The 20,187-nt window shown below is 45.5% G+C and overlaps 1 protein-coding gene across 16 annotated transcripts in view; it reads left to right on the top strand.

The window, feature by feature from the left end:
* Positions 1-20,187, top strand: part of PIP5K1B (phosphatidylinositol-4-phosphate 5-kinase type 1 beta) — a 306,214-nt gene that overhangs the window by 271,841 nt on the left and 14,186 nt on the right. For 7 of the 16 annotated variants that reach the window (XM_009456691.5, XM_063788522.1, XM_063788521.1 and 4 more), the window contains one exon: positions 16,296-16,413. The exons of 3 other annotated variants lie outside the window; for them this stretch is intronic. In XM_009456691.5, coding sequence (XP_009454966.1) covers positions 16,296-16,413 — 118 coding nt within the window. Of the gene's footprint in view, positions 1-10,431; positions 11,889-16,295; positions 16,414-20,187 lie in introns of those variants that run through there. 6 more of the 16 variants (XM_063788524.1, XM_063788528.1, XM_063788526.1 and 3 more) reach the window with 1 other exon arrangement.

Consider the following 20,187-nt stretch of genomic DNA (forward strand, 5'->3'; position numbering starts at 1 on the left):
AAAAGTTCCCAATTCCTGTTGCCTTCATGGTGCTTTTCTCTAGCTAGAGAACACGGTCAACCCTGTTTTCAATGTGTGCTGTCTACCTGGGAATGTTTCATGGATGGCCCATACTGCTGTTTTTTAAATCTACCTAAGCCTCACCTCTGGGATCTACCTAAATATATTCTCTCTTAATTCCATGGATATGAGCTCTAGGAAGGGAACTAATTATAATGTTGGACTCTGCCAGATATGAACAGTAAAACACATTGTCCTAGAGAGCAGAAGCCATCCAGTATTGTGAAGCTTAATAGAAATTACTTTGATGGGCCTAGCGTGGTGACTCACGGCTGTAATCCTAGCACTTTGGGAGGCCAAGGCGAGCAGATCACCTGAGGTTGGGAGTTGGAGACTAGCCTGGCCAACCTGGGGAAATCCCATCTCTACTAAAAATATAAAAAATTAGCCAGGTGTGGTGGTGCCCTGTAATCCCAGCTACCTGGGAGGCTGAGGCACGAACATTGCTTGAACCTGGGAGGCGGAGGTTGCAGTGAGCTGAGATTGGGCTACTGCACTCCAGCCTGGGTGATAGAGCAAGACTTTGTCTCAAAAAAAGAAAAAGAAATTACTTTGATGGTGAAGGTTTTTATTTTGGTTTGCTGTTGTTGTTGTCTTGGATGTTATTTTGGTGGCGTATTTTTTTGCATTTATATATTTCATAATCATATAATTATTGGCTTCTTTTTTTTTTTTTCAAGACGGAGTCTCACTCTGTTGTCCAGGCTGGGGTACAGTGGCATGGTCTCGGCTCACTGGAACCTCTGCCTCCCAGGTTGAAGCGATTCTCCTGCCTCAGCCTCCCGAGTAGCTGGGATTACAGGTGTGTACCACCACACCCAGCTAATTTTTTGTATTTTTAGTAGAGATGTGGTTTCACCCCAGGCTGATCTCGAACTCCTGACCTTGTGATCCACCCACCTCGGCCTCCCAAAGTGCTGGGATTACAGGCATGAGCCACCGCGCCTGGCCTATTGGCTTCTTTTTAACATTTATTATTAATATATATCTCCTCAACTTTGGGGGGGTTTTAGGGTTTTTCCCCAGCTTTATTGAGGTATACTTAACAAATAAAAATTATATATATTTAAGGTGATACATTGTAAAATGATTACCACATCAAGCCAATTAACATATCTATCACCTCACGTGATTATATCTTTTGTGTGGTGAGAACCCTTAAGATCAACTCTTCTAGCAAATCTCAAGTACACAATACATGATTATTAACTATGGTCACCACACTGTGCCTCAGATCTCCAGAACTTCCTCATCTGGCATACATTTTGGCCAACACCTCCTCACTTCCTCTTCTCCTTTCCACCAGTAACTATCATTCTAGTCTCTGCTTTTATGAGTTCAGCTTTCTTAGATTTTACAAATGAGTTCATGCAGTGTTTGGCTTTTTGTGTCTGGCTTATTTCATTTAGCATAATGTCCTCCAGGTTCATCCATGTTGTTGCAAATGGCAGAATTTCCTTCTTTTTTAAGGATGCATGCTCTTCCTTTGTATATGTGTACCACATTTGCTTTAACCATTCATCAGATAAGGCACACTTAGGTTGTTGCCCCAACTTTTTGGGAAGCTCCCTAAGTTGGTGTTCTGACCATGTCTGCTTACTTTTTGGTTTAAGCCCAGCACTTGGAATGAAGTAGGCACTCAGTATACATTTGAATGGATGATTGGTAGTTTTGTAGGGAGAAAAGCAGATACTGTTTATTATGCTGACAGTTCATTATTAAAGTAAAATTTATATATAGTAAAAATGCAGAAATCTTTATAGTTCCATAAATTTTGAAAAATATGTACCCAAGTTACCATCACCCAGATCAAGATAAAGAACATTCCCCCATCCCACCAGAAAGTTCCCTTCTGCCCCTTCTTAGATGTGACCCGAAGGGCTTTTCTCCTTCGTTTTTTCCTGGAAGCTTTCTACGTTTAACTTTCACATTTTGTCTGTGATCCATCTCAAATTAATTTCTGTATATGATATGAGTAGGGGTGTTGAAGGTTTCTGTTGTTGTGCTTTAACATCTATTCCTTGTTCCTTTGATGAAATCAAATAATCAAGACTTGTCTATAGAAATAGATTTGTCATTGGGAAATGGATCTCTGTATATCTTTTTCTCTTTTATAATTGAACCATGGTTGCTGGAGATAACTTAGAAACACAGGAAAGGGCTAATTTTCTGCAGTGATTGGATGGCTCAAGGCAATATGTGTAGGACAGGTTACTCCAGTCAGACCTACGTTCAAATCCAAATGCCACCAGAGGTGAGACAAGATAGTCTTAATACTCAAATGTACAAAATAAATAGCCAGAGACCTCACCTAACAGGGTTCTTTTTAATGAGTAAATGAAATAACATGTGTAATACAGTCATCACAGTATAAACATCACAGTCAACGATGCCTGCTAGCTTTACACCTGTGCTTGTGTGCGTACATGTTGGGGTATGATATTGGAAAGAAAAACAAATCTCATAGAGATATACGGTGAAAAAGGTCCCTGAACTTGGATGAGGGTTCCTCTTTAAAAAGGTTTCTCCCTCCAGCCACCCCCACACACACAGTCACTCCCCTCAAAGGGAGAGGAGGCCCTCTTCTCACCTCTGAGGCTGCTCATGGCAGGAGCTCAGTCACCGCCAGTTCTCTGAGCCATCGTGGCTTCTGTCCTCACAATGAATAAACCTGGAAACACACTGTTTGAGTCTCTTCCTGCCTATGGGTTGTAAGTGCTGCTGTCTGAGCTGTGCCTGCAGCAGGCTTCGTGCTTCTGGTGCTCACTGCGGGGAGGGGAGCCATCGGTTGATACCAGGAGAGAGCCTGCTGCTCTGCTGCCTTCATTAGAAACAGGCAGTCTCCTTGTCTAAAAATAGCAAAAGTGGGAGAGTGGGGAAGAGCAGCAGCCATGCTCAGGGCTGAAAGTGAGAAAGGCAGAAACAAGCAGATCTCTGAAAGCCTCCTGTATGGTGGCAGGCGGCTAAGCATTCTGGGTGCAGTGACTGTGGTCAAAGCTTTTCTACTTCCCTGGGTCCGTGTTGGGGGGTCTTGTAGATGTGTCCACACACTCAGCCAAGGGCTGAGCATGAAGGAGCCGCTCTGTCCTGGCAGGAGCATGAGATGTGCCACACGCTGATACTGTCCAGGCTGCAGCAGGAGCGCTAGTGCTAGTGCTTGAGAATTTCCACACCCTGTAGTATCCTCACCCACTCCCTGCCCCAACCAAAGGTGAGCTTTTTCCCAGTGGGGCACAAGATGTTGGCTTGACCATCACTTCAGAAGCGCCTGGGTCACGCTGGAATGGGCTTGCCCTTAAGCAGAGTGTGGCTCTGGTACTAAACAAGTCTTTGCAGCCATTAAGTGAGACCAGGCTGTATTTGTGGGTGTTCTCTGCAGGTAGAGCTTTCCTGTCTACATTTGTTATCAGTTAATGTTCTGGTAGCTAAACTAAGAGCAGAAAAGGAATTCTTTCCAAGGTCTTATGATAAATCTGTCTATGCAAGCAGACCTCATCAAAGCCCCATGAAAACAGGCAGAGTCTCAGAGGTAAGAGTCCTGTTGATACTCCTGTTTGCTTATCCCAAAGAGCTTTACCCTCTCTTGGCCTTTCTTTCTCTTGTACTATCCAAACTGATCCTCTTGCTGGCCTTGTGAGATGGGCTGGGCATCTTTCCCACCCACAGATGAGGAACCAGGAGCTCAGTGTCATAACTTGCCCAGCATTGTAACCAGTAATCAGAGAGACAGAGCTTGTATCAAGGCCTCTGCCCTTCGCCTGGATATTCTCTGGGGTTTCTTCCCCACATGACAGTTTCTGAAGGGCAAAAACCTCCTAACATGAAGCAGCCTAAAATGTGGCATGAATTTAAGCAAACTTAGGGGGAAAAAAAAAAGACTCCATTTAACTTTGATTTGGGAAACATTTTTCTTTGCATGACCCAGCAATTATGACTCTGAACCCAGAGAGGGAAATATAACCCTAACTCACTGTTGGCCAGGCAGTATACAATATTTATATAGTCACAATACTATAAACTCTATGTGTCAATTTTCTAATTTTAGAGCCAATCTGTGGACAAAGAGGGAGCAATTTTGTTATAGCTGCAAGATAGGATATAAATATGAACAGCCCTGACAAAGTAGAGATAAAAGTTGTTTGGTGTTTTTTAAGTGTGTCTAATATAAAGTGAGAGGGGAAAGCAGGGACAAAGATGAAATAATGTGGGGAGTTAAAGGATACAGTATGTGGTTGATGGAATAAAAAAGCTCACTAGGTATGTTATTTACAGTTACAAAATAAAATATAAATAGCAAATGTTGGAAGAAGACACAGGGTAGAAGAGGGTAAATGTCCCTCATAGTGAATCAATGGATGCTACCTTAGGTTAAGAATCTTTTAACCCCTGATTCATCAAAAGACATGAAGGGAATCGCCAGAAAATATTAAAAGAGAAATCCCAAAAAGGGCTGCTGCCCCTAGGGAATGGCGGAGGGTGGGGGTGGGGAGGGCAGGAGGTTGTTGCTTTTCATCAGAAGTCATCTGTGTTGTGTGCTTTATTATGATGTTTATTACTTTGATTAAAACAAATTGAGGCAGTGAGAATGACTTTTAAAAGACAAAAACTGTGGATAGTACCATATGTTCCCTCAACAAATGCTCTCATGAGAATTAGCTATAAAACACTCATTAGGTCTGCAAACAGAAATCAGAGTGTTCCAAGCTATAAAATTATCAATGACTGTTTTCAGCAGTCCAGCCAGGCTAATGCTCTCCAATGAAGCCAAACTAATGTTGCTGATAACCAAAAGAATCTTTTTTTTTTTTTTCTGTAAATGACAGAGGCCTGTGTGGCATCAGGGTGCCATTAACATTTTCTCCTAGAGAGACAGCCAGGAAGAAAAATCGCTCCTCCTGTACTGCTCTCACCTGTGAGAAGTTTATGACTTGTTCGGAGAGCAGAGCACAGAGCCGGGGAAGAGTACTGGCAGTTTCTGTGTTTTTACAAGGGAAGAACATAGCTGAGTAGATTAACAGTTTCCTGTGTGGCTTGTTGCAAATTACATGCAATTAGCCCTCAGACAGCCTGAATCGAGAGAATTGTGGCAAAACTTGATGGTGCAGAACCTAGGCAGGCAGCCAGACTCCTAAACCCCGTCACGTAAATTTGCTTCTGTAACTGGATCTTCCCAAGCCACAAGTCTGAGAAATGGTGGGCACTCTGACCTGACCACTAGATTTTCAGGACATTCCTCCCAAGAGAGGTATCCTTGCTTCTAAGTGACCCCTAAAACAGAACCTAGGAAACTCTCAGCCAGATAAATTAGAAATTGATTCTAAATAGGCTTGTGCCCAGGAAATCAACAATGCAGTAAAAATATCAGGACAAAAGCAAGAATACTTCCCAAAGTCAGAACTGAGGAGCAATGAATATTAAATTGATCAATGGCATAGACATTTAAATGAAAATCCTTTTTTTAAATGTATATTACTGGCCAGGCACGGTGGCTCACACCTGTAATCCCAGCACTCTGGGAGGCTGAGGTGGGTGGATCGCCCAAGGCCAGGAGTTCAAGACCAGCCTGGCCAACATGGTGAAACCCCATCTCTACTAAAAATACAAAAAAAAAAAGTAGCTGGGCATGGTGGTGCACGCCTGTAGTCCCAGCTACTTGAGAGGCTGAAGCAGGAGAATCGCTTAAGCCCGGGAGGTGGAGGTTGCAGTGAGCCAAGATTGCACCACTGCACTCAAGCCTGGGTGACAGCGAGACTCCATCTCAAAAAAAAAAAAAAAAATTATATTACCTTTACTGCTTGGGGCATCTTCAAGAGAAGACTTTGCTGTAGACTATGGATGCATTTATTTGAATTAGATGACTTATTCTTGCATTATCTCCTTACTCTTTTGATAATTACATTTCATTATTTTTTTTTTTTCCCCAAGGCAGAAGAATTTTTCTTAGTACAGAACAAAATGAAAAGTCTCCCATGTCTACTTATTTCTACACAGACACGGCAACCATCCGATTTCTCAATCTTTTCCCCACCTTGCCCCCCTTTCTACTCCAGAAAACCGCCATCGTCATCATGGCCCATTCTCAATAAGCTGTTGGGTACACCTCCCAGACGGGGTGGTGGCCGGGCAGAGGGGCTCCTCACTTACCAGTAGGGGTGGCCGGGCAGAGGCGCCCCTCAGCTCCCAGACCAGGTGGCTGGCCAGGCGGGGGGCTGACCCCCCCCATCTCCCTCCCGGACGGGGCGGCTGGCCGGGCGTGGGGCTGACCCCCCCACCTCCCTCCCGGACCGGGCGGCTGGCCGGGCGTGGGGCTGAGTCCCCCACCTCCCTCCCGGACGGGGCGGCTGGCCGGGCGGGGGGCTGACCCCCCCACCTCCCTCCCGGACGGGGCGGCTGGCTGGGCAGAGGGGCTCCTGGCTGGGCAGAGGGGCTCCTCACTTCCCAGTAGGGGCAGCCGGGCAGAGGCACCCCTCAGCTCCCAGACCCGGTGGCTGGCCAGGCGGGGGGCTGACCCCCCATCTCCCTCCCGGACGGAGCGGCTGGCCGGGCGGGGGGCTGACCCCCCCACCTCCCTCCCGGACGGGGCGGCTGGCCGGGCGGGGGGCTGAGCCCCCCACCTCCCTCCCGGACAGGGCGGCTGGCCGGGCGGGGGGCTGAGCCCCCCACCTCCCTCCCGGACGGGGCGGCTGGCCGGGCGGGGGGCTGACCCCCCCACCTCCCTCCCGGACGGGGCGGCTGGCCGGGCGGGGGGCTGAGCCCGCCACCTCCCTCCCGGACGGGGCGGCTGGCCGGGCGGGGGGCTCAGCCCCCCACCTCCCTCCCGGACGGGATGGCTGGCCGGGCGGGGGGCTGACCCCCCCACCTCCCTCCCGGACGGGACGGCTGGCCGGGTGGGGGGCTGACCCCCCCACCTCCCTCCCGGACGGGGCGGCTGGCTGGGCAGAGGGGCTCCTCACTTCCCAGTAGGGGCGGCTGGGCAGAGGCGCCCCTCACCTCCCGGACGGGGCGGCTGGCCGGGCGGGGGGCTGAGCCCCCCACCTCCCTCCCGGATGGGGCGGCTGGCCGGGCGGGGGGCTGACCCCCACCTCCCTCCCGGACGGGGTGGCTGCCGGGCGGAGATGCTCCTCACTTCCCAGACAGGGTGGCAGCCAGGCGGAGGGGCTCCTCACTTCTCAGACGGGGCGGTTGCCAGGCGGAGGGTCTCCTCACTTCTCAGACGGGGCGGCCGGGCAGAGACGCTCCTCACCTCCCAGACGGGGTCGCGGCCGGGCCGAGGCGCTCCTCACATCCCAGACGGGGCAGCGGGGCAGAGGCGCTCCCCACATCTCAGACGATGGGCTGCCGGGCAGAGACGCTCCTCACTTCCTAGATGGGATGGCGGCCGGGACGAGGCGCTCCTCACTTCCCAGGTGGGATGGCGGCCGGGCAGAGACGCTCCTCACTTTCCAGACTGGGCAGCCAGGCAGAGGGGCTCCTCACATCCCAGACGATGGGCAGCCAGGCAGAGACGCTCCTCACTTCCCAGACGGGGTGGCGGCCGAGCAGAGGCTGCAATCTCGGCACTTTGGGGGACCAAGGCAGGCGGCTGGGAGGTGGAGGCCGTAGCGAGCCGAGATCACGCCACTGCACTGCAGCCTGGGCACCATTGAGCACTGAGTGAATGAGACTCGGTCTGCAATCCCGGCACCTCTGGAGGCTGAGGCTGGCGGATCACTCGCGGCTAGGAGCTGGAGACCAGTCCGGCCAACACAGCGAAACCCCGTCCCCATCAAAAAAACACGAAAACCAGTCAGGCGTGGCGGCGCGCGCCTGCAATCGTAGGCACTCGGCAGGCTGAGGCAGGAGAATCAGGCAGGGAGGCTGCAGCGAGCCGAGATGGCAGCAGTACAGTCCACCTTTGGCCCAGCATGAGAGGGAGACCGTGGAAAGGAGAGGGAGAGGGAGACGGGAGAGGGAGAGGGAGAGGGAGACGGGAGAGGGAGAGGGAGAGGGAGACAGGAGAGGAAGACGGGAGAGGAAGACGGGAGAGGGAGAGGGAGACGGGAGAGGGAGAGGGAGACATTTCATTATTTTTTAAGCCACAATGGACATTCACATACATATTCCTGCATACAGTTTATAGGTTCTTGAGCCTAGGTAAGACTTTATGTCCTATGTGAAACATTTCCTGATTAGGAAAGTTACACCTTTCTCTTCAGTAATGCATATAACCTTTACTAATCTCTCTTTGCTAAAAATAATGTGACAATGTTAAACTGAAATATTTTTAGTATCTGTTTTGGCTGAGGCCCAAAACAAAAGTAAATATGAGACTATAGCACTTGCAAAGGTCAAAACTGGTTTTTGAATGGCAGAAAATCAGCTCTACAGCCCTCAGCTGACTACCCACCTCCAGCCTTTAAAAGAGGTTATTGAGGCCAAGAAAAGAGTGGCAGTTAGAATGTGATCTTTAGAGAGAACTGTTGATCAGAGGTGTCTGTCCCCACCCAGGGACACTTGGGAGGGCTTGATAAGTGTCCTGTGGAGGATGTGGCTCATGCCTGAGATCCTATGATGGCAGAGCAAAGAGAGTTTGCTGTTTGGAGTTGGCCTCTGCTACTCACTTCCTATCTTTTTTCTGTGTGTGTGTGTTTTTTTTTTCTCCTTAGCACTTTTGACCAACATAATACATATTTTAAATACTTATCTCATTGTCTGTCGTCTTTAATACTATGTAAGTTCCATCAGGCACAGACTTTTAAAATTTGATCTCTGTATTCTAGGTAATACAGTGCATTAATGTATTGGCATTACATTACAGGCCTGTGTGGCTTGTTGCAAATTATGTGCAATTAGCCCTCAGTCTGAATCGAGAGAACTGTGGCAAAACTTAATGGTGCAGCACATCGGCAGGCAGCCAGACTCTTAAACTCTTGGCCTTTGGGATGATAACTTGAGCCCAGGAGTTTGACACCAGCCTTGGCAATATAGGGAGACCTCATCTCTACCAAAAAAATTTTAAAAAGAAACACCAGGCATGGTGGCACATGCCTGTAGTCCCAGCTACTTGGGGGCTGAGGCAGGAGGATCATTTGAGCTCAGGAGTCCAAGGCTGCAGCAAGCCAAGATTGCAACACTGCACTCCAGCCTGGATGACAGAGCAATACCCTGTCTCTAAAAAATACAAATTAAATAACTAAATATTTGCATCCTACATTCATTACCACAAATCACTCCAACAACCCTACTCGTTCTGTATTATTATTCTCATTTTACATATGGGAAACTGGAGCTCTTACTCAGAAGGGTTAAGAAACTTACCCAATATCACATACAACTAAGTCCAAGAGCCAGAATTGAAAGTCAGATTCATCTAATTCCAAAGCTTATGCTCTGCCTGTTAATGCTTTCTCAGCTCAGGTGCCTGTTTCCTGAAAATGTATTCTCATCCTTTTTTGGGTGCTAGATAGTATCTAATCTAAGATTTTTAGGCAAGTAACATGCCATTCTGTGCTCTGGTCTCACTTGGTAGATCCTGCATAATGAGGATAACAAATAGAAAGATTAATTAATTGGTTATGTAGCTTACACTCAATACCAAGACAATAATAATTTCAGATTATTCAGAATACATTTAATGGTACTTTACTGTATAAATGCCTGATTATTCATTTAGGGCTGTATATTCTCCCAAATTCTTTTATATGTATAATTTGGTTTAAATATTAAATTGTTGGAAGCTTAAGTAGCGTTATTTTCATTGTTCAATATTAATATCCATTGTTTTAAATATGTTGTTTTAGAAAGCATATTTTGCTTACTTTTCCTCAAAACTTTCTGTTCATTGTTACTCTTCCCAAAAGAACAAAGATCTCCACAGCTAACACCAAACATCATATACCATATTTGTTTTTGTGGGTATTCTGTAATTATTTTCAAGCTCCTAGGCACATTTGCCTACACTACTTTTGTTTCTGCAATGACAAATTTCTAAAATGTTAGCAGCAATGACTGTAAAAAAGGGTAGTTAATTGGAAAAGAGTTCAGATCCTAACTCTGTTCAGGGACCACGTAACCCAGGCAAGCCGCTGCACCTCCCTGGGCCTCATCCTGGAAGTAGAGATGTTGGGCAGACACATGGGGAGGGATTGCGTGTATGAGTGTAACAGGCTGGGTGGGATGCTCGAGTGAGGTGGGGACCCTGCAGCAATGCAGAGGACATGCTCGGTCTAAGGAAGGCAGCTGCAATCTCACTGCTACTCAGAAATGTAGGCTTACAGTTGGCCACTCTTCTCATGTCTCAAAAGAAACTGGGTTTTTGTGGGAATTTCCTTTTCCTCAATTTGGCAATAATTCAAACTAAAATCTCTTCTTTTTTTTTTTTTTTTGAGACAGAGTCTCACTCTGTCGCCCAGGCTGGAGTGCAACGGTGCGATCTCGGCTCACTGCCACCTCCGTCTTCCGGATTCAAGCAATTCTCCTGCCTCAGCCTCCCAAGTAACTGGGATTACAGGCACCCACCACCACGCCTGGCTAATTTTTGTATTTTTAGTAGAGACAGGATTTCGCCATGTTGGCCAGGCTGGTCTTGAACTCCTGACCTCAGGCGATCCACCTGCCTCGGCCTCCCAAAGTGCTGGGATTACAGGCATGAGCCACCACACCTGGCCAACAGATCTCTTCTTGAAAACAGTTCTTCCAGCCAGACTGGGTTTGTGGGACAGCAGTGTGTAACCTCTGGGCAGGACATCCCCAGGATGGAGGTGCTCTGGCCCATGCCTGCACTATACCAGCATGGGCCCTGGGACATTGCAGATGGCTCCCCAGGCCTCCACGGGCCTGCACTCACAGTCTCTTCATCAGAGAGCTCAAAATCTCAGAACCCAACTCTCTCATGTCATCAAGCCAGAGACATGAGTCTGCTTTTCTGTCTCCTTAGATTTGTCTGTTCTTAGACATTTTGCATAAATGAAATTATGTAATATGTGGTCCTCTATGACTGGCGTCTTTCACTTGGCATAATGTTTTCAAGGTTTCCTCATGTTGTTGCATATATCAGAGCTTTATTCTTTTTATTACTGCATAATATTCCATTTTATGAATTATTTGTCCATTCATCAGTTGGTGGACGTTTGAGTTGTTTCCACTTTCTGGCTACTATGAATAATGCTACTGCAAACATTCATATACAAGTTTGTGTGTGGACAAGTTTTCATTTTTCTTGGATATGTATGTGGGAGTGGAATTGGTGTATCATATTGCTTTGAGGACAGACCAAACAGTTTTCTGAAGTAGCTGTACCGTTTTATCAAATACATTCCCATCAGCAGTGTATGACGGCTTCAGTTGCTCTACCTCCTCTCCCAACAAGTTTTATTTTTCTGATTTTCTATGATAACTATCCCAGTAGTTGTGAAAGTGGTATCTCACTATAGTTTTGATTTGCATTTTCCTTATGACTAAGGACATTAAGCATCTTTTTATATGCTTATTGACCATTCGTGTCTTCTTTGGAGAACTCTCCAGATTCTTTGCTCATTTTTAAATTTGGTTATTTGCCTTTTTATTGCTAAGTTATAAGAGTTCTTTATATAATCTGGATACATGTCTCGATGAGCCTCATTTTTGTCACCCAAATTTAATGATATTCAAAATATTCTACTTACTAAGATAGGAAACTATTCTGTTTGAAAAACAGTATAAATAACAAAGTTTTAAAAAAAAGAAAGATGCCCATTTGATTTTATCAAATTTTGACCTTATGATACTAAATAAATCTGATATTTCTTTTTTCTGTAATCATACTATATTTTAGCTAAAATAATTGATAAATATACCTGTCAAGTCTCAAATAATATTCTAATTAATTTTTGTATGTTAATTTTGTCTTAACCATGCCAGTGGCTTACTCTTAGCTTCCAAAAATAAAAGGTAACTCTTAGATTGAAAAATACTTTCAAAGTGGGTGGGTTTGCCTCTAGGGAGGAGAATACTGGATCACAAGAGGGCAGGAGAAAGAGAATTACTTTCTGCTGTATTTTACACTTATATGCATGTAGCGTCATTTAAAAAAAAATAAATTTTGGAGGCTGGGCACTGTGGCTCATGCCTGTAATCGCAGCACTTTGGGAGGCTGAGGCGGGTGGATCACCTGAGGTCAGGAGTTCAAGACCAGCCTGGCCAATATGGCAAAACCCCGTCTCTACTAAAATATGAAAATTAGCTGGGTGGGGTGGCATGCGCCTGTAATCTCATTTACTCAGGAGGCTAAGAGAGGAGAATCACTTGAACCCAGGAGGCGGAGGTTGCAGTGAACCGAGATCTCACCATTGCACTCCAGCCTGGGTGACAAGAGTGAAACTCTGTCTCAAAATAATTAATTAATTAATTAATTAATTTTGGGGCCAGGCATGGTGGCTTATGCCTATAATCCCAGCACTTTGGGAGGCCGAGGTGAGCAGATCATTTGAGGCCAGCAGTTCAAGACCAGCCTGGCCAACAGTGAAACTCTGTCTCTACTAAAAATACAAAAATTAGCAGGGCATGGTGGCAAGTGCCTATAATCCCTGCTACTCAGGAGCCTGAGGCAGGAGAATCACTTGAACCTGGGAGGCGGAGGTTGCAGTGAGCCAAGATCATGCCATTGCACTCCAGCCTGGGCAACAGAGCGAGACTCCATCTCAAAATAAATAAATAATAAAACATAAATTTTCAGCAAAATTTAAATGTAGACTATTGTATTAGTCCATTTTCACACTGCTGATAAAGACATACCCGAGACTGGGAAGAAAAATAGGTTTTATGGACTCATAGTTCCATGTGGCTGGGGAGGCCTCACAATCATGGTGGAAGGCTAAAGGCACTTCTTACATGGCAATGGCAAGGGAGAATGAGAGAGGAGCAAAAGCAGAAACCCCTTATAAAACATCATAACTCATGAGACTTATTCACTACCATGAGAACAGCACGGGGGAGACAGCCTCCATGATTTAATTATCTCCCACCAGGTCCTTCCCCCAACACATGGGAATTATGAGATTACAATTCAAGATGAGATTTGGATGGGAGGGACACAGACCCAAACCATATCAACTATAGATTAGATCATGGTATTATATCATTTTACATTTCCTGATTTCGATAATTGTACTGTATTATATAAAAGGATGTCCTTGTTTTTAGGAATTCACACTGATGGGCTTATGGGTAAAGGAATGACTTGTATGTAATTTAGTCTTCCCAAACAGTTCAGGGAAAAAATGCTTATGGGTATTTATAAATAAATAAATGCTTCTGGGTATAAATAAATAAATAAATAAATAACGACAAAGGGTATCCTGGACTTTTCAGCATTCCTTCCCTTTTTCTGTGAGTTTAAACTTATTTCAAAATTAAAGTTTAAAAAAAAATTTAAAAGAAAGACACTTCCGGAATATTCTTTTATATATAAGAGCTTCCAGAATATTCTTTTATATATTTGATATATATTAATATATTTGATACACTTAATATTAGGAAAGAAATAAAAATCATAAATAAAAACTCAAGAATGGAAAAACTTAGTTGTTTTTTTGGGTTTTTTTTTTTTTGAGATGAAGTCTCACTCTGTCACCCAGTCTGGAGTGCAGTGGCGCAATCTTGACTCACTGCAACCTCTGCCTCCCGGGTTCAAATGATTCTCCTGCCTCAGCCTCCCGAGTAGCTAGGATTACAGGCGTGTGCCACCACTCCCGGCTAATATTTTGTATTTTTAGTAGTGACAAGGTTTCACCATATTGGCCAGGCTGCTGTCGAACTTCTGACTTCAGATGATCTGCCCGCCTTGGCCTCCCAAAGTGCTGGGATTATAGGCGTGAGCCATCACACCCAGCCTCTTTATGACTTTTGTAATCAGGAAAAATACAAGTGAACCTTACTTCTTAAGATCTACACAATTTGTTGCGCATGGTGGCTCATGCCTGTAGTCCCAGCATTTTGGGAGGCCAACGTGGGTGAATCACGAGGTCAGGAGTTTGAGACCAGCCTGGCCAACATGGTGAAACCCCATCTCTACTAAAAATACAAAAATTAGCGGGACGTGGTGGCGGGCACCTGTAATCCCAGCTGCTCGAGAGGCTGAGGCAGGAGAATCACTTGAGCCCAGGAGGCAGAGATTGCAGTGAGCGAAGATCGTGCCATTGCACTCCAGCCTGGCTGACAGAGCAAGACTCTGTCTCAAAAAAAAAAAAAATCCACACAATTCTTTTAACAAGTTTTTTTTTAAATATTAAAAAGGTCAGGGCTTTTAATATTTCACATATCTTCAATTAATAGGTAAATATGTACAAAGAGAATTATGTGCAGTTCCCAGGTTCCCAGACTCGGGAAAGACAGAGATTATAATGTCCTCAGTGGCCTCCTGTTCAGCTTGGAGGCTTAGACAGGAACCTCAGAGGATGCCTTTAGATGGGGAGTTTTCAGAAGAGGTGAGCTCTGATTTAAACCTGGAAGGGGTCGCAGAGGAAGAGGAGAGATGAAGCCCACCTTCCCCAGCCCTGCCTTCAGCTCTACCACCCAGGGAAGACCATAGGCTGCTGTTGGTTCCCTCCACATCGCCAATGGCCAGCCTTCTGCCAACTCTCCCAACACCAATATCACACTCTTCTCCATTTTCTTTTTTTTTTTTCAAATATTTTATTCCAGCAAAACCTTCCCATGGCAAATTTCCACAGGTTAAAAACATAACTTTGATTTTAATGGGGAAAAATTTTGTATATCCATGAGCCCCTAAATTAATACCCAATTTTAACACTATAAAAATGGAGCAAGCTGGGCACAGTGGCTCACATCTGTATTTCTGGCACTTTGGGAGGCCGTGGTGGGCGGATCACCTGAGGTCAGGAGTTCAAGACCAGCCTGGCCAACATGGTGAAACCCCGTCTCTACGAAAAATACAAAAATCAGCCAGGCATGGTGGTGCACGCCTGTGATCCCAGCTACTCGGGAGGCTGAGGCAAGAGAATCACTGGAACCCAGGAGGTGGAGATTGCAGTGAGCTGAGATCACGCCACTGCACTCCACAGCCTGGGCAAGAGAGCAAGACTCCGTCTCAAAAAAAAAAAAAAAAAAAAAAAGAGGACCAGTTACTTCAACAGTTTCAACAGTTAACACTGGTTATATCACAACAAAACAACGGTGGCTTCTCTTCAGATGACTCTGCAATATACTGTCTACCTGCATTCCTTTGGCTTTTGGTATTGTCGTAGTTACTAAGGGTGTGCTCCAGCTATCCTCACAGAGGACATAACACAATGCTCTGTGTTTATGTGATTCACTGCTACTCCAAGTGTGGTCCTTGAACCAGCAGCGTTAACATCACCTGGGAACTTGTCAGAAATGCAAATCCATGGGCTCTATGCCAGACTCTGGCTCAGAAGCTTTGTGGGAGGGATCCAAGAAATTTCATTCTAACCAGCCCACCAGGGGATTCTGAGGCACATGTAAGTTTGAGAACCACTGATGTAATTGAAAAAGAAGAAAAAAAGAGTAAAAAGGGGAAAAAAAGAAAAATCATCAGTGCTAATGATGCACAAGGTTATCTTTTGTAAACTAGGGTAGTGTAAATACTGTAAATTGAAGCAGCGAGAACTAATCATTCAAAGTCAAAGATAACTAATGAGCCCCTAGATTCACATCCTCCCACCACTCACAAGGCATGGGACCCACAAATCCCCTCTCCCAAATGCAATGAGGTATCTCATGTGCTGGTAGAGAGAGAAAATGCACTTCTAGTAAAACTGAATACTATATATTTTTTTTTTTTGAGACGGAGTCTCACTCTGTTGCCGGGCTAGAGTGCAGTGGTGCGATCTCAGCTCACTGCAACCTCCGCCTCCTGAGTTCCAGTGATTCTTCTGCCTCAGCCTCCTGAGTAGCTGGGACTACAGGTGTGCACCACCACACCCAGCTAATTTTTGTATTTTTAGTAGAGACGGGGTTTCACCATGTTGGCCAGGATGGTCTTGATCTCTTGACCTCATGATCCGCCTGCCTCAGCCTCCCAAAGTCCTGGGATTACAGGCATGAGCCACCACGCCTGGGCTAAACCCGAATTCTTTAAACTCAAGTGACCATGTCTCCAGGCATAACCATATTTCCTTCAAATTCTCAAAATTGTTTATCCCCAAAAGCTGCCCACCTCACCCTCTTTAGGACTTTGGAGGTGTCTTTAGATTTTGTTCTGGGGGCCTCATGCCCATCATTCATCTTTATTTTTCCAGCAAAGGGTTACCTTCCAGTTCAACATTTACCTTGGAAGAGGGGACCATCTACTTGACCGCTGAGCCCAACACTCTGGAAGTGCAGGATGACAATGCTTCTGTGCTTGACGTCTATTTAGTAAGTAATTTTTTAGTTTCCTCTCCTCCACTTCTGGTTTGTAAATGGATCCAGGCCATGGCTTACACAAGAACAAGTTCAATAAAACCAGGCATGCTTGGGTTTTAAAAGAAATGATGGCGCCATTTCACTTCTGCAAATGGTGCTTCTTTTCACTAGCAATGTTTTCCTACAATTTATTACACAAAAGAACATCTAGGTCAATACGAAATCACCATGTATAACAAGAGAACGAATCCTCTAATGTTGAGGCAAAGTAGGGCTCCTTAGTGTTATTCCCAGCGAGGTAATGTTTCCTTTTGACTCAGCCGTGCTCCCTGATGTTTGAATCTTCTGTGTGTTGGCGTTGCTTCCTTGGTAAGTTAGTAGGCCAAGAGGCGCAGAACTGGGTCATGGGAAGAACCCAAATTCAGTGCTGGAGAATCTTGGCTGATTCTCTCCTCAGTTGTCACCAACCAGCTGTGTGATTTGGGCAGGAACCTTTCTGACTGCCTAAGGAGGGAAATAATGCCCACCCTGCCTACCTTACAAGGCTGCTTTGAGGATCATGAGTGACCCTTTAGTGCCTGTCAAATTACCTGTATCAGCTTAATCGAACTGTTAGATAATGCCTAGAAAGATACCCTGATGGGCTACACTGTAAAAAAGTATTTTCTGTGCCAAGTGCATCTTGCATGTATGCTACGTCTTTGTATGCCTGCACAAAAAAAAATTTTTTTTTTTTTTTGAGGCAGAGTTTTGCTCTTGTTGCCCAGGCTGGAGTGCAATGGTGCGATCTCGGCTCACCGCAACCTCCGCCTCCCAGGTTCAAGCAATTCCCCTGCCTCAGCCTCCCTAGTAGCTGGGATTACAGGCATGTGCCACCACGCCTGGCTAATTTTGTATTTTTAGTAGAGACGGGGTTTCCATGTTGGTCAGGCTGGTCTCAAACTCCCGACCTCAGGTGATCTGCCCACCTCGGCCTCCCAAAGTGCTGGGATTACAGGCATGAGCCACTGCACCCGGCCTACCTGCACAAAATAACATAAAACAGGGGAAGTGTTCTTTTGGAATTTTCTGGGTTTTTTTAAGTTTTGCTAAACCTGAGCCAATACTCTGTGTCGCTCCTGGTGTACAAGTTCAACTTCAGGAATCAGCACCGAGTGATGCATGTCTCACAGCAGCTCCCTGAGCCTCCTTGAGCCTGCATTTTATGCTTTTCCATATCCCTGACCTAGCACTGTAATTCCTCACAAGTGCTCTGCAGGGCATCAGTCACCTAAGATGCTACTCCTAGCAATACTGGAGTAGTATCCAAAGTCCTGGCCAGGCACGGTGGCTCATGCCTCTAATCCCAGCACTTTGGGAGTCTGAGGCAGGCAAATCACTTGAGGTCAGGAGTTCGAGGCCAGCCTGACCAGGATGGTGAAACCCCATCTCTACTAAAAATAGGAAAATTAGGCAGGCATGGTGGTGCATGTCTGTAGTCCCAGCTACTTAGGAGGCTGAGGTAGGAGAATCACTTGCACCTGGGAGGCAGAGGTTGCAATGAGCCGAGATCATGCCACTGCATTCCCACCTAGGCAACAGAGCATGACCCTGTCTCAAAAAAAAAAAAAAAAAAAAAAAAAAAGTCCTGGCTGGGCGCAGTGGCTCACGCCTGTAATCCCAGCACTTTGGGATGCCGAGGCAGGAGCATCAGGAGGTCAGGAGTTCGAGACCATCCTGGCTAACACGGTGAAACCCCGTCTGTACTAAAAATACAGAGGAAAAATTAGCCGGGCGTGGTGGCAGGCGCCTGTAGTCCCAGCTACTCGGAAGGCTGGGGCAAGAGAATGGTGTGAACCCGGGAGGCGGAGCTTGCGGTGAGCCGAGATCACGCCACTGCACTCCAGCCTGGGCGACAGAGCCAGACTCCGTCTCCAAAAAAAAAAAGTCCTCCAGGCCCTGCATGGTCTGGTCTCCCCTGCGTCTCCGACCTGCCCCCTCCCTGGGTCTCCCTCTTCCTTGCTGATGCTATTCTAGCCACACTGGCCTCCTTGGTGTTCCTCTCACAGACCAAGCACATCTCTGCCTTGGGACTTTTGTGTTTGCCATTCCTGTCTGTGTATTCTTTTCCACCTATCCCATGCTCCCTCACTTCCTTCAGGTCTCAGCCCAAGTACCTCTTTTTCAGATAGGCTTTTCTTGACCGCCCCCTACATAAAACAGCAGGTCCCCCACCAACCGTTGTAAAAAGATTTTTTCTCTGAATATCCTAGTTTTTGCATAAACAAATTTTTTTGCACTGAGCAATGCTCCTCCCTACCATTGCCCCCGCTTTAAAAAAAATAAGGTTGTAGCAGATCACAAAATCCTTACAGAAAAGTTGGTCCACCCCCAACCAAGAAAATGGGGAATTAAATAGAGAAAAAAATACATTTTTGGTCCCATGTTGGATTCATCTGGAACCAGAAATCAGGAAAGCCTTTCAGAAAGAAGCTAAGTAAAATCTCATCTTCATGAGCTAAGGATTCATGCCACTTTCATGTGTCTTTACAAAAACTAGATTTTCACCAGTCACGGAGGTGCAATATTCCTAAGTGAGCCAAAACTCAAATTCAGCTCCGTGTGTGGTCCTGCCTAAACTTGAACCCAGGAGCACCCTGTTGTTGTTATTGACCATAAATATAAGTCTCACATCCATCTCGTTGGAATCATGTGTCTTACAAGAGTGAGGGAAGGATGCAGAAAGGAAGGAATGAGGGGGTTTTATTGAGAATATTTTTTGTAAAATTCTTTCACTGTTTTTTCCTGAATTTTTTTTTTTTTTTTTTTTTTTTTTTGAGATGGAATTTCACTCTTGTCGCCCAGGCTGGAGTGCAGTGGCGCGATCTCGACTCACTGCAACCTCCACCTCCCAGGTTCAAGCGATTCTCCTGCCTCAGCCTCCTAAGTAGCTGGGATTACAGGGACCTGCCACCACGCCCAGCTAATTTTTCGTGTTTTTACTAGAGACGGGGTTTCACCATGTTGGTCAGGCTGATTTTGAACTCCTGACCTCAGGTGATCCGCCCGCCTCGGCCTCCCAAAGTGCTGGGATTATAGGAGTGAGCCACTGCACCTAGCCAAAATTGTTTAAGTATTCATTAATTTAAAACAGTAATCTATTATATGTTAAATAATGTTTTTATGAATTTTATTATATTTTCCAAAACAAAAATAAATTTTGTGAGAAGGGTGGCATTCTTTTATATTTCTACAAATCCCTAATGTCTGGCTTAATGGAAGAAAAAAGATTCTCACATCTGTTTCTGTATCTGTCTTCTTGATATATATAACACATCATTTCATTTCTAGAAAGCTCCATCATACATCCATGAAAGGGAATGAGAATAAAAAGGCAAACAACATCTTTGTATTATTAGGAAAATAGTTTGACCTCATGGACCCCCAGAAATGATCCCTACAGAGTTTTTCTCATATTTTAACTTAGTCTCTTCACCTGTTGCAAAACCAAGTGAAGCATAAATTAATTAGAGACAAATAGGCACCTGGAGTCTATGCTGGTCTCTGCCTCTCATTAATCGTTTTCCTTGAATTCAGTGATCTCAGTTTTCTCATCTATAAAATGAATTATTAAATCAGGTTCATTCTAAATTACAAAGAGATATAGAAATAAGATTTTCCAAGGTGGGAAGATTGCTTGAGGCCAGGAGTTCGAGACCAGCCAAGGCAGCACAGTGATACCTCATCTCTACAAAAATTAAAAAAAAAAAAAAAAATTAGCCATGCTTGGTGGTGCATGCCTGTAGT

Source organism: Pan troglodytes, chromosome 11, assembly GCF_028858775.2.
Source record: "Pan troglodytes isolate AG18354 chromosome 11, NHGRI_mPanTro3-v2.0_pri, whole genome shotgun sequence".
Classification (NCBI taxonomy): Eukaryota; Metazoa; Chordata; class Mammalia; order Primates; family Hominidae; genus Pan; species Pan troglodytes.